Source organism: Orcinus orca, chromosome 10, assembly GCF_937001465.1.
Source record: "Orcinus orca chromosome 10, mOrcOrc1.1, whole genome shotgun sequence".
In the NCBI taxonomy this organism is placed as follows: domain Eukaryota; kingdom Metazoa; phylum Chordata; class Mammalia; order Artiodactyla; family Delphinidae; genus Orcinus; species Orcinus orca.
Window position 1 is genome coordinate 62,661,997 of NC_064568.1, and position 14,401 is coordinate 62,676,397.

General features: G+C 39.9%; 1 protein-coding gene across 5 annotated transcripts in view; it reads left to right on the forward strand.

Moving 5' to 3' along the window:
- The window catches only part of DST (dystonin), a 494,628-nt gene that overhangs the window by 422,915 nt on the left and 57,312 nt on the right, over positions 1 to 14,401 (forward strand). For all 5 annotated transcript variants that reach the window (XM_012532210.3, XM_033424298.2, XM_033424315.2 and 2 more), the window contains 3 exons: positions 10,368 to 10,487; positions 10,653 to 10,760; positions 12,453 to 12,671. In XM_012532210.3, the coding sequence (XP_012387664.2) occupies positions 10,368 to 10,487; positions 10,653 to 10,760; positions 12,453 to 12,671 (447 nt within the window). The remainder of the gene's footprint in view (positions 1 to 10,367; positions 10,488 to 10,652; positions 10,761 to 12,452; positions 12,672 to 14,401) is intronic.

The following is a 14,401-nucleotide window of genomic DNA, read 5'->3' on the forward strand; positions in this document are numbered from 1 at the left end:
CAGACAAAATGCCTTTTGTGTACATGTGTGCATGCTGCTCATGTTAATTTTATGCCCTGGCTGCGTCTAATCTGTGTGTGAGTAAATATTTTGAGTTATCGTGTAAGTCACTATTAACTGTTCCTTGATGTACATGGCAAAGAAAGGCTGAATTCTTTCTAAAAAGGAAACAGTTGTGTTGGTGATGTATTTTTTTTCTGAAGATGACTGAAAGGGGAAAAAATGATCGTTGCTGACCTGTCTGCAACTCGTATGGTTGCTGGTTCCAGAGAGTTTTATAGACCCCACCCCTTAGCCACAGCTCTCTCAGAAGACTGTGGGCAAAAAGGGGGGGGGGGCTCCTGGATCTAGAAGCTTGTAATACATGTTTTGATTAACTTTTATGGAAATCTCTGAATATTTATATTAAGTCATCAGCCTCTTGTTGCAGACTTGCTCTGACAGAGTTAGTAGGGTTTTGCTGTGTACTGTGGAACAGGGCTTGGGAAGGTGGATGACTCAGCCTTTGCACATCCCAGCCAAAAGCAAGAAACACAAATCAAGCAGCTCGTGTAGAGCATCCAAAATTCATTCTCTAAGGTTGCCGTAAAAGTGTAATTTATCTAGTTCTAAAACATGGCGCCTCACTCCTCATTTCAGTGCCGTGCTCTGGAATCACAAAAGCCGATGGAATACAACGATAGCAAAAGGCCTGCCTCAGACATTTTTGTGAGGGAGGCCTTCATGCCTGAGGAATGCGTTTGCATGGCTCTGTTTTCAAAGTTTGGAGGAATTTGTATGCCTCATTATCATAGGATAATAAGCGTGTTTATTTGTGAAGTTTATTCAACTATTTGAAAAGAGTTGGATTGTTTTTCACCAAAATTTCTTTCGACCTTTCATAGTTGGCACTGAAGACTTCTCTAAATAGCACAACAAATATTCTGTCCTCTTGGGAGTAGAATTTTCTTGAGAAGCTGACTGTGGTTGGCTAGTTTGGGGAAGGAAGACAGTAATAAGGGTGTAACCAAACCGAGGTTCGGCTGCTTACTGCTCATAAGCCAATAACTCGAGAGGCAAGTGTCAGTAGAAAGGAAAGTGCTTTAATCAGAAAAGCCAGCAGTCTGGGGAGAAGGTGGACTTGTGTCCAGAGACCAATTCTGAAGATTCTGCTCAGCCATGACAGTTTGTAAAGGGAAAAGAATCTCAGTGAATCATCGAGGCAGGAGGTTGGGTTCTGCATCCTTGTCCATGGAGGGCAGACTGGCTGACTCTCTCTTCCCATGTTATCTTGCCCCCATGATCTCCTGCAGGATTGCTAAGGGGACTGTTGGGGGTAGAGAGCTAGTCATTTTTAACTGCTTAATTCTACATTCTTACTTCTTAAAACGTAGGAAAAGAATCCACAGGTTAGACAAGGCATGGTGCGCTTTCAGGAGAACGTAAGTCAGGAGTTAGTTTCAGTTGCTTAGTGATCGCATTCCTATAATTAGGTTCTTCTAAGGTTAGAAGGGAGCAGAAGTGGGCAAACAGGAAAGGGGCAAAGGAGCTGCTTTCAAGGGCAGGTGACAGGCTGAGCGCCTACCGGTTTGTAAGCTCTGCCAGGTGCCAAGGTCATTAACTGTAGCCCAGTTCTATTCAGAGTTTTGCAAATGTTTTCCACAGGTTGGTCTGTGTTTTCTCGAATCTAAAACATATACCCTGTGGGAAAATAACAATTATTGGGGTTTTTTTCCGGATAAAATCATTCCTTACTGAAAGTTTCAAGACCTTGTGAAAGAATACAGAAAAACTCGTGGAAGCAAGAACATGCAAACACTGTGGTCTGTATCCTTCAAGCCTTCCTTGTGAGAGAGGGGGAGATTGTTTAGTAAAAGTATCTCACTACCAGTAGGTCATAACTAATATTAGTGCTATTGATATATTAATATCTTCTGGTTGTTTATATGTATTTATTCTGTACTTGTATGTGCATTCCTTTGAAATGCCTGCAAGTCAGCCCAATGGAATACCTCCAGTAACAAAGAAAACCAATAAAATTCACTTAAGCCAATTTAAAAAAAAAAGGAAAGAAGAGAATACCTTTCCATTAAGGCTGAGATGTACCGTTTAGAGCTGGGAGGAGCATATGCAGTGTGAGGGGAGGTGACCTGCCTGGGGTCCCACAGCTAGTGTGTGGTGGAGTTGTAACCAGGACTTAATCCTGGTAGATTAAGGTAGATCTCATTCTACCTCCCTAAAGGGACTCTTTATAAATCAGGCAGAGAGGAAAAATCCTAAGGCAGGAGGTGATCCATTTTTTTCTAACCTCCTTCAGTAATCCGAAGGAAGGCGCCATTATTGCAGCAAAATAGAAGTATGAGGATATTTCCAACCGTAAGGCCTGTGAGACTTGGGCAAGTAAACTGAAAGGATCAGGAAATCTCTCTCTCTCTCTCTCTCTCTCTCTCTCTCTCTCTCTCTCTCTCTCTCTCTCTCTCTCTCTCTCTCTCTCGGCAAATTTAAGAACACACTGGTACCTGTCTTTCTGGTTTGGCAGAGATTTAGTTTTGCACTCAAAAGAATAGTTTCTAAACTCATAATTAACAAGTTTAGAAAGGACCTAATATATCACTGAAAATTGTTTTATAACCTTGCCCATTTATAGATGTTTGGAATTAGGACCAGAGTACAGTTTGATACTAAAATACTTGTTTTCTCTTTATCCAGTGATAATGTATCCATGAAATACAAAAGGAATGGTGCAAAAAAAATCTTTAGACTTGGATATGAACTGCATATTTTGTATGATTTGTTTTACGTTGTCTAAACAAATCATCTACCATTCTGTTTCTTCTCCACCTGAACCGTGGACATGATCTGACAGCAGTCCATCTTTTTCTGCATACCTTAGGCACATCTTGTTTTATTAAGAGCTACTCCTTCCAGATCCCTCCCCTGACATACCCAACCACGAGTGATGGAGTGAGGATATGGGCCTTGCAAATGACTTGGTAGTTTTTAAATTTATAGATTTGATGCTTTGTCCCCGAATAACCGGACTAAATTCAACTAGATTGAAAATAACTGAATGTCCTGTTTTCCAAGCAGCTTTCTCTTCAGATGTTTCCATCTTTTGACATTAAGATTGTTTATGTACAGGCCTGCCTCCTTTATACTGGTATAACCTGCATTTTGGAATTCAGCAACCATGTAGGGACATTGTGAACAGTCAGGCCACCATCACAGAGGGTGTTGATTGACATGGAAGATGTCAGGCAAACGTGGAAAAGGGCTGAGGTCTGAAGAGAGGAGGGAAGGGGGCGTCCAGATACCTTCTCGTTAGTGTGTGCTTCATATCCATCCGGTATACATTTAGTTCTCAAAAAACTTCTGATGTGACGTGGTTAGATTTTTCATGTTAATTCTGTATCACATAGCAGTTTTGAAAAGATGTGTCACTGAATTTTGAGATCATAGGGCCAAGAGCCTTAGGTAAAGTAGAGTGATGTTTATTATTATTTTGGAAATAATGGAACAGCCTCAATTATTGGCAGATGCCTGAGGACGGTGTACATTCATTGTGACCAGTTAATAAGCTCCTGAGTCTGACTCTGCAGATTTGCAGGCATCAATATTCTGAAGAGGATTTTTTTTTAATTGGGCCCATTCATAAGTTTTAAGAAAAATCTGAGTGGAATAAGGCAGCTTAGTAAATAGTGATTGTGAGCTTTAGAAAAAAGCAAAACAGCTGCCTCCTTCTCACAATGCCTGCCATTATCTGAGTTAGAAACTGTGGGTATTTTTGCATGTTAAACCTACACAAAGTAACCTAGCTTTGCTGCTTTCTTTCTCTAATTGCTCACTGCACCAAATGACCCATGTGGAAATGGGGAAAGGAGCTTTTGCTTGAAAGACGTACAGACTTACAGCCTGAATTCAGATCACTGTGATTGTTTAAACCCCAGAGCATTTTGTTGTCCTTTGCCTCTTATAAATGTGCAATTATCAGAAGGTGCTAAAGTGTGTATTTCACTGGGTCTGGGCATCCCAGGCGCTCTCTGGCAGTTCTAATTGCCTTCCTTATTTTATTGGGCCTTCATAACCCCCCAATATAAAGGCACATGGGTGCAATTAAAATAAACAGTTCATTGGGTCATTAGGGATCAGCCTGGGAGAAAAATAACACCAATTAATTTCTTTTAAAGAACTAGAAGGAAACCTCCCCCACGGAAGTGAGATTTGTTTACAGTGGGAAAATATGGGCTGGGTTATGAATAATGTGAAGAAAAATGGAAGGAAATGCTAATCAAAAGAAAGCAAGCGCTAAGACCCTTGCCAGGGGAAGGGAATAATAGGATGTCCTGGAGGTTAAAGTTTGCTTATCACTCTGTCTTTCTTAAACCTCTGCTTCCACGCAAGAGAAACTTTCTAGATAAGTACAAAAGCAGTTTGTCAGACATGGGAGAAACGTTTAAATAGTAAGTGAAAACCCACCACTTATTGACTGTTGTGGTATTTGAGCCGATATTGGTGAAATCCCATGAATATTTTGAGTGACTTAGCCCAAATTGTGTACAAGCACGAGGGATGTAACAGGGCAACCGCAAGTATAGGCTCTGGGGTCAGACCACCATGGTTTGAATCTCAGACCCGACATTTACAAGCTGGGTAACCTCTGGTGAGTCAGTTAACCTCTCTCTGCCTTGGCTTCCTCGGCTGTAAATGGGATTAGTGGTAATACCCACATTATGCCCTTTTATCCTGACAGCAACTGTATATTCTTGCATGTTTAAGCACTTAGAACAGTGTGTTCAGTAGAATGTTGGCAGTTACTGTTTTACAGTGTGTTTTTCAGGAATATTTAGAGATTAGCCAATTAAAATGTTTTTCACCAACTTGTAGGACGTTTCTGAAATACTAGTTCAACTATACTAGGAATTACAGTAGCTGGGGTTGATGGTTGGACTCCAGGGATGATGCGTATTAGAATATTTCCCAGGATGCAGTTAAGGATGCTAACACTCTCTACAATTCATTTGAAGTTATTTTTTTACTACTTGTATGAGTAGTAAACAAATTTATTAAAATTTGGTATAGGGCGCTTGCTGTCCACGTTACTCACATGTGAAATAAGCCATTTCATGGTCTGTTAGAAATACTCACATTAAGTAGTTGTTTGAAAGAGTCACAGACCTAAATAAAAACGCCTTGCTTGACTGTAAATTGCTTCATGTAGACCCTGGGACTACTCCTTTCATTGTTGGACATTAAATATTTTCTAATTTAATAAAAAAACCTTTCAAAGGACAGAGGGAAATTTCTGCTTAAAGTCTTGTTTTCTTTTAGCAGAGCAAATATTTGCCTTGGTTCAACAAACAGTGTTTGAGTTTCAGCTTTGAGTTTTGGCAACTTGGATGGTGTCATCATACTGGTTTTCATTGGATGCTTTTTTTTTCTTCCAGAAAGTATCATCATACTGGTTTTCATTGGATGCTTTTTGTTTTTTTTCTTCCAGAAAGGGAGACTTATTATTAAACTAATATTAACACCAGCAATCTGACTGTCGTATAAATCCTAAAAATAGCCTGAACACAAACAAGAGGGGTGGGGGCATCACTTTATTTTTTTCAGGGACCAGTAGAAGAAAAACAATTCCTGTTAAATTTTATTCTTGATATCTTGCAACATTTGCACTCTGGTAGAAAGGGCTGTACTATTTTTTCTCAGTTTTGTGCTGAGCGCATCACATAGTAGAGCTTTACCCTGGAGTTCCACCATGTGCAGCTTGAAAGCGAATGATCAGACTCTTCCACTTGCTTGTTGTGACGATTTCTTTTTCCACATCTGAAGCTGCTGAATTAGTTGATGAAATTTTTTTTCTTTTCACATTGATCAGCAATTGCTAATGAGTAGTTCCATTTGAAACTAAGTCATGTAACAATTATTGAACCAGATGAAGATAGAGTTTTTCAAATGGCTTATCAAGATTCCTTCTGGAGTCCACATTGTTCTGACTTGTCCCCGTAGCAGCAAAAGTAATGAATTAGTGGGCAGAATATTTATTAACACCACTACGTGCAAATCACGAGGCGGCTTCAGAAAACAATGCATGGCGTTATGGGAAACATAGGAAAGAGAAAGACTTCTGCTTGAATATATAAACGTGTGGAGTCATTTTAGAAGTACTGCCCCTATGGGGGAGCTCGCCCACTCTGACGACTGAAGCTCTGCATTTCTGTCTGGAGCAACTTTGCCTGTCAGCGATCTTCTCAGATGTGTGACACTTGGAGGAGGACCCATGGGATATGTGTCCAGTCCTCACACATGACAGTGTGACGGCTGTCCCGACACCAGGGGAGTCTCAGAGCAGCCTGACTTTGCATGATTTTTGGTTAGATGTTGGTTTATATTCAGATTTTGTTAGGTAGCACCTCTAGAGATTAAGTAAAGGTCTGTTACACCATATCTTCCTTTTCACATCTTTATGCCATTGGTTTTTAAAGGTAAATGTAAAAGTATTATTTTAACCCCTGTTATACTTCTGCTTTGGCCCATATTTAGATGATTATCTAATTTTTTCCTATCTAAACTTGTTGACTAAAAAACTTGACCTGCAAATAGCTTTAGTATTCATTTACTCATTCATTACTTAGTAAAGGTGAAAGCAAGTGGGTTCATGATAGGTAGAAAAAAACGTAAACAAATAATAATTCAGTAATATTAAGAATTTTTCACTTATATAATTGGTAATTTTTTACCTGTGAGATTGGAACCATCACAATGACTTAATCAGTGCTGTCTTTTGTGCTAGGCTGCCCTGGCAGGTTATGCCCTTATAATTAAGAAAAGTTCACTGATAAGCTTGACAAAGATTATTAAAGAATAAATTATGTACCCCATTTTGATGAGGGGATAGCCAAACTCTGCTCGTGGGAATATGAATCAGTACATCCAGGGCAACTTGGTAGCATAGATCTAAAAGAGAAAATGCAAACAGGACTTACAGATGAGAGGTTACCCACGCAGAGTTATTTTTTTTTCAATTAACTTCTTTTAAGATAACTGTAGATTCACATGCAGTTGTAAAACAGAATACAGAGGTCCCGTTGTATCATTCACCCAGTTTCCCCAGTGGTAGCATCCCGCAAAATTATGGTACAACGTCATGAGCAGGGAATTGACACGGCTGCCATCAAGACAGGGAACGTTTCTGTCACAGGGACCCCTCATGCTGCCCTTTTATAGCCACACCCGTCCCCTCTCCCACCTCTGCCTCTTCCTCAACTCCTGGCCACAAATCTGGTCTCCATTTCTCTAACTTTATTATTTCAAGAATGTTTGAGTACTTTCCAGCCACAGCCAATTTTTCCTCTCCTTCTGGGACTCAGTGACTTGAACTTCCTTTTATTATAGTTCCTCAGGCCCTGGGCTCTGTTCGTTTTTTTCAGTCTATTTTCTATTATTCAGGCTGGGTGATTTCTGTGATTCTGTTTTCTGCTTCACTCATTCTTTCCTCTGTCCTCTTCCTTGGTCTCATCCACTGAGTTTTTATTTCAGTTATTACATTTTTAAGTTCTAAAAATTTCCATTTGGTTCTTCTCCATATATTCGGTGTCTTTGCTGAGACTTGCTATTTTGTTGCTGAGGCCTTCTGATTTTTCCGTCATTTCCACTGCGTTTGAAATTGCTCATGGAACATTTTTATCATGGCTGCTCTAAAATCTGCCAGATAATTCTCACATCATCTTCTAGGTATTAGCCTCTGCTGATAATCCTCTTTAATTCGGTTTGAGTTCTTCTGGGTTCTGGGTGTTGTGTGTCTTGGGTCTTCATTAAGCCTTCTGTTTTAGCCGGCTTTCCTGACACCGCTCTGGCAGAGGCAGCAGGGATGCTGCCAGGTGGGGGGAGATCCCAGGTCCCCCAGGCAACCTCGTGGGACACCTAAGGGTGGGGGGGGGGGGCGCCGCTCACTGCTGGGTGGGAGTGGGAGTTCCAGCTCCCTGACACCATGGTGAAAATCCTGACTGTCCACAGGCTTTCCCTGATGCCACCCTGAGGAGAGGGGGAGGTCCAGGCTCCCCATGTGGTCTCCACTGACCCGGGAGCAGGGGTCTGTGGTCGCCTGTGGGAGTGAAAGTTCCAGCTCCCGACTTCGCTGACATCACCCTGGCAGGGGTGTCGGGCCCAGGCTCAGGAGGGTGGAAATCTGGCCTCCCCATTCAGCCTTGCTTGGCAGCAGTGGGGGGAGGCCAAGGCTTTTTTCTGTGGTTTGGTTGGAGTAGAATGGTTATTGTCTATACGTTTTCTGTCTTGCAAGGCCGCCCCTTTCCTGCTCCTTTGACTGGAGACAGGTTTTCTTGGGGCTTTTTCTGCACCTCTGGGTGCTCCTGGGTGGCAGTTTCTCCAGCATCCAGTCCAGGGTATGGGAAGCCAAAGAAAACCCAGGGAACTCACCCCCGTGCTTCTCCTCGGGTCCAAGACTCATAGCAGCTCTGCTTTCTTCTCTGTCCTCCCGCAGCCTCCTAGTATGCGTTGTGTATAATGCCCAGGGCTCTGAGATGTACTTGTGAGATAGGGTAAAAGTAGGTCTACCCCATCCTCCTGTGAGTCTGCAGAGTGTTGCCTAGTGTCTTAAAAGTATGAACTGTTTTCCAGTTTAGTTCCTTACCCCCACCCTTGTCTCTCCTCCCTTAGTTATCCCCTGACCCCAATCTGGATTTCCAGGTGCTCTTGAAACATTAGAGGTTCTGGTAGTACTGGACTTGAAAATCACAACGTCCACTCCGCTTCACTTTTCCCACTGAGGCTTTGTTAGTTACCATTTATGGTTGGTGCTGTGGTGTCACTTGCCCTCTGTACTCATTTATGGTAACTGGAAGGCATGGGGTTTATCTGATGCAAGGTATTGAAAATGTTCATGCTCTTTGACTTAGAAGTCAACTTCTAGGAATCTACCCTAAGGAACTAATTAGAGATGCCAACAGAGATTTATATACAAGGATATTCGTTACAGGCTTGTTTATATAATAGTGAAAAAATGCAGAGAACCTAAGTGAAAATATCCAGGTATGCTAGAATACAATGATGGTATTTTAAAAATCACGTTTATATGACATGGGAAATATTCATGATAAATGAAAAAGCAGGATATGAAACTGTTTATACAGTATTATCCCAGAGCTTTCTAAGTCTCAACTTCTGGAAGAAAATTCACTAAAATACCAACGGTATTAACTCCAGCTTTTAATTTTCTTCTGTATATTTTTCCATACTTCACAAATTTCTACCATGAATTATTGTTATGCTCAAGAAAAGAAAATCTCTTGAAATATTTAAGAATGCTCTTGAAAATGTTTTCTGCTCTTGTTAAATGAGATGTAAAAGAATGATACATGAGACATTTGGGGGTATACTCTGCATACATAGAAAGGTATTTCCCGTATACACACAGAGTAAATAAATGGGAATATGTCATCCTTTTTGCTAGGGATTTTGTACTTTGATAACAGCATGCTACCTGCATATCATATTAACGTGATAAAGTGAAGGATGAAGTGATTTAAAGATGGTGCCCAGGGCTTCCCCGGTGGCACAGTGGTTGAGAGTCCGCCTGCCGATGCAGGGGACACACGTTCGTGCCCCGGTTTGGGAAGATCCCACATGCCGCGGAGCGGCTGGGCCCGTGAGCCATGGCCGCTGAGCCTGTGCGTCCGGAGCCTGTGCTCCGCAACGGAAGAGGCCACAACAGTGAGAGGCCCGTGTACTGCAAAAAAAAAAAAAAAAAGATGGTGTCCAGCTACTGACTTTTATAGCTTTTCAATTTGTATAGTATTTTTTTTCCAGATCTCTTTCCATGTCAGAAAGATGCAGAGTTCCTCATTTTCTTCAGTTATTGCAGTACAGGATCATGAGCACACTATGATTTTTTTTGTTAATTAATTTTTATTGGAGTATAGTTGCTTTATGATGCTACGTTAGCTTCTACTGCACAGCAAAATGAATCAGCCATACATATACATATATCCCCTCCCTTTTGGATTTCCCTCCCATTTAGGACACCACAGTGCATTAAGTAGAGTTCCCTGTGCTGCACAATTTGTACAGTATTGTTAAAGAGAAAATCCTTACCACCACCAGAGAGAAGGCAGCAGTATTAGCTGTCCTCACATCATTAATGTCGTGTTATGGATCCAGCACGTTTTAAGAGGTTGTGTTTACTTTCTCTGTGGAAAGTTCTCCTTTCTTTATAACATCAGTCACTATCATGGATTATTTCAGGTTGCCATGAAGAGACAAGCTCACATTTTCCATTTGTGTGATAAGGGTATTTGAAAGAAATGTAGATAGGTATTTCTCTGGCACCAGTTACAGGAACTTGCTGACCTGATTATTTATCTTTTGTTTAGTTTGACCAAGCGGCTGATGCAGAGTTAGCCTGGATTAGTGAAACAGACAAAAAATTGACATCTCTGGGTGACATCAGGCTTGAGCAAGACCAGACCTCCGCTCAGCTGCAGGTTCAAAAGGTGAAGGCACACATTTCCAGTTGCATCTACATGGTTTGTCAGTGTGCTCCAAGGAAATGCACTTGCATGATTGAATGTAACTTGGTCATTTTAACTGCTTTGCCTAATTGTTTTTGTTTTAGTCATACACTCTTTAAAAAAAAATCTTTGTTTTGGTAAATACAGACATTCACCATGGAGATTTTGCGCCACAAGGATATTATTGATGAGCTTGTTAAATCTGGACATAAAATCATGAGCACATGCAGCGAAGAGGAAAAGCAGCCGATGAAGGTATGATCTCGTCCACATGACTGATGTGAGACTTGTGAGCAAACAGCATGTGTGGGGCTTTCACTCTGAGAAAAGTGCTTTTCCTTTATCCACAGCTGCTGTTTAAACAGCTAAGTCATTAGTTTCAAATAAGGCATTTTTCAAGCTTATAGAATAAGAGTGAAGGGAATACTCCTTAAGGGAATCACCCTGGGGATAATCTTTTTCAATAGACAGAAAAGCTGTTAAGGTTTGAGTCCTTGAGTAACTGGGATACATTAAGCATCCAATTAATGTTCTCTGTATTATCACTGTTATTATCAGTATAAATTGTTATTCTGTATGTCAGCTGTTGTTTATTGGCTTCAGGAACATTGGGGCCGCTGGAGCTGAAACAAAGCTCAAAGTATGTGGTTCTCCCTAACTGAAATTCATTCTGTATAAAGTTACAGTAATCTGTATAGGAAAAAAAGGAGCAGAATCATTAAGGAAGTATTCAGTTTATGTAGTTTTAACGATCCTTTACATTGATGGAAAACCAGCCATAAATAAAAATGTTTAGTTCAATTCATATTCAGACATCTGAGAAGCCTAAAGAAATTAATATATATTAATGCTTCTGGTAGGAAAATATCCCATGGCAAAAACAATATATACAAATGTATATGCGTAAGATCACATTTAAAAGACGGTGCATTGTTTTCAAGGTATACCATAGGCAAATAGTAGACTGTGCACTCTATATTAATACTTAATCTTTTATTTAAATACTCTACAGTGGCACTTCACTTGTTTATAATTTAATCTTTCCTTTATTATTTTTGTGAAGGTTCTGGTGTGAAAAATACAGATGATCATGAGAGAATTTTTATGTTATTCTGTGGTTTATTGGATTGCTGTTGTGCTTTATCTTTTGCTTTTGGATTATGAAGTGAATTTGTACCATAATCGAGATCTCTGTGACCACCCCATAACATCAGTGGATAGCATAATGTTCTATTTTGCTTCTCATCTATTTAATTAATTTTGCTGACCAGCAGCTCCTCTTAGAATTTCATTTGTGAAAGTCCTTATGTTTTAACAGAAAGTAATGTCAGTGTTTCCAGGCTCATGCCAGACCTTTCTCTCACCTAGAAGACCTAGAAGAATGGCTGGAGAATTTTGCTTATTATGTTTGGAGAGCTCAGTGTCTTAGTCATAAAAACTTGAGGCTTTTTATTTATTCATTTTTTTGTGGTTTTGTCACCTAATTTTTTTTGTTTTTGAGAAGTTCTGCATGTCATCAAATCCCCTGATTTTTGACAACTGCATAGAAATCCACTGCAGGAATATATCATCCTTTATCAGCCTGATCTCCAGTTGTACTTTCAAGACATTTTTTACATTTTTGCTATTTTCTACATGTGTATATGAAATTTTTTTTATTGTAGTAAGAACACACCATTAGCATACAATGGAATATTATTCAGCCTTGAAAAGGAGGGACTTCCTTATGCAACAACATGGGAGGGCCTTTCTTTAATTTAAAATGAACTTTTATACATAGAAGCAATTAAAATCGAACTAGCCTCTGTTGATTTATTCATTTACCATGCATTGTTGAGTGCTTACTCTGCACCAGGTATATTGTGCTGGACAAGCATTCTGGAGTATATATATGTGTTCCTTGGCCTGCCTGCCCGGTTAAACACATTTTGTCATCTGATTTTCTAGAAAAAACTGGACAAGGTATTGAAGAACTATGATGCCATCTGCCAGATAAACTCAGAGAGGTATCTGCAGTTAGAACGGGCACAGTCCCTGGTTAACCAGTTCTGGGAAACATATGAAGAACTTTGGCCGTGGCTGACAGACGTACAGAGGATCATCACTCAGCTTCCTGCCCCTGCCCTGGAGTACGAAACCCTGAGGCAACAGCAGGAAGAACATCGTGTAAGCTTGGTGCCAGAGAGTGCTGGAGACCCCATGGAAAGAGAATCACGATTTTTAGGGTGTTTCTAATGCAGACACCTTCTGTGATGAGGAAGTTTTAGCGTTCTGGTCTGCACAGTTTGCTTACCTCCGAGTTGCTGCCCTGTTGTCCAGTTTTGCAGTGGACATGTGGGCAGGCACACTGTGTATGTCATCATGATGTCACAGCTTTTACCCAGTAGTTTGCAGTGTAAACTGAGTACAGAAACAAAATCATTGTTTTAAAATGTTAGAGAAATAAGCTTTCGAAGTACTTTCAACTGATCATGTTGAATTGCTTTCAGTGTACACTAATTTGACTAATATATAGTGGTTAGAGCCATCCAGAATGTAAGCAAAAGGTAGCAATACATGGAAGCAACATCAAACAGACAAGGACATTGAGCTTGGAGAAAATGTACGCTATAACAAATACGTCAAAATAGCATTGTTGTAAAACCGAATTCTGTGAAAAGGAAAAAATGCTGAAGTTTAAAGACAAATTGTCCCCCCACTTTTTTTTTTCTTTTCCTTTCATACATGGAAATATTTTGAAGTTCTCTGCTTCTATAAGTTTACATGAGTAAACAAGAGAGTATATTTCCATCTACAAATATGTCATGTTTTAAACACATAAAATGGCATTATGAGGCCCTCATTTCAGTAGTCTCCGAAATGTTAATGTAGCTTAAAATTTTGCAAGGGTTTAAGTGAGAGGATTCAAGACTGTCAGAAGAAAGTCTGGAATTCTTGTTATTTATGATCTTGTGAACCTAGTTGCTCTCCCAGATCTGCACAAGATGTACCCTGAGACTTATCATTGTGTGTGTGCGTGTGTCAAGTTTAACTCAGGATATATTACATCATTGTTTGAAGTATGTAACATACTTATTAATCTTATTTGTTTACTTTTTTAGTGTATTAACATTGAAGAATATCTCTAAGTATTTGTTTAGAAGAGCTTTAGAGAACACTTTAATGCAAAATGGAAATTTTATGGCGTTCTATCTAAATAATTCAGTGGGAGACTTATAAACTATGTATAATTAAATTTAATTTTAGTAGAAAGGTTATTTTTGGGAGAAATCCTGATGCCTACCCACTGAATGATTTTTAGTATAAAATGTTTCATGGATTTCTTCTACTCTGAAGTGAGATCTGAATAGCTGTTTTCTAGGATAACATCAAATAGGACAAAAAGGATCATTATTGCATGGAATATTTCAAAATTGAGTTAATTTTCTTGTTTGGCATTATCTTTCAGTTCTCAAAACAAATGTATGATCTTTATTTAGAAAGGGAGCTTCAAAACTTCGTAGCCAAGTCTTCAAATTGTTCAAGCTAAATTTTACAGAATATTTGCAGCATTTCTTCTGCAACTCTACAGCATCCTCTTCACTGTTCTTGGGAACATCTTCTAGTTCATTCTAGCCAGGAATGAAAAATGGCCCCGAGAGCCGTGTTATAAATAAATGGTAGATCTCTTTTAAGTTCACATTAAGTATCTCCAGCATGAGTGGACTCTTAGGATAGCTGCCAAGAATCATTTTGTTACCTATGAGGCAAAAGACATCTCCTGCTGGGCCCTTTCTCCATGTGCACACATCCCCAAGCAGGTATCCCGTGGCTTTTTTCTTGTCTGTCATGGAATGGTCTTAAGAAGGCTCATCTGGCTACCTCCCAGCAAAGGTGTCTCATGGTGATGCTGCACA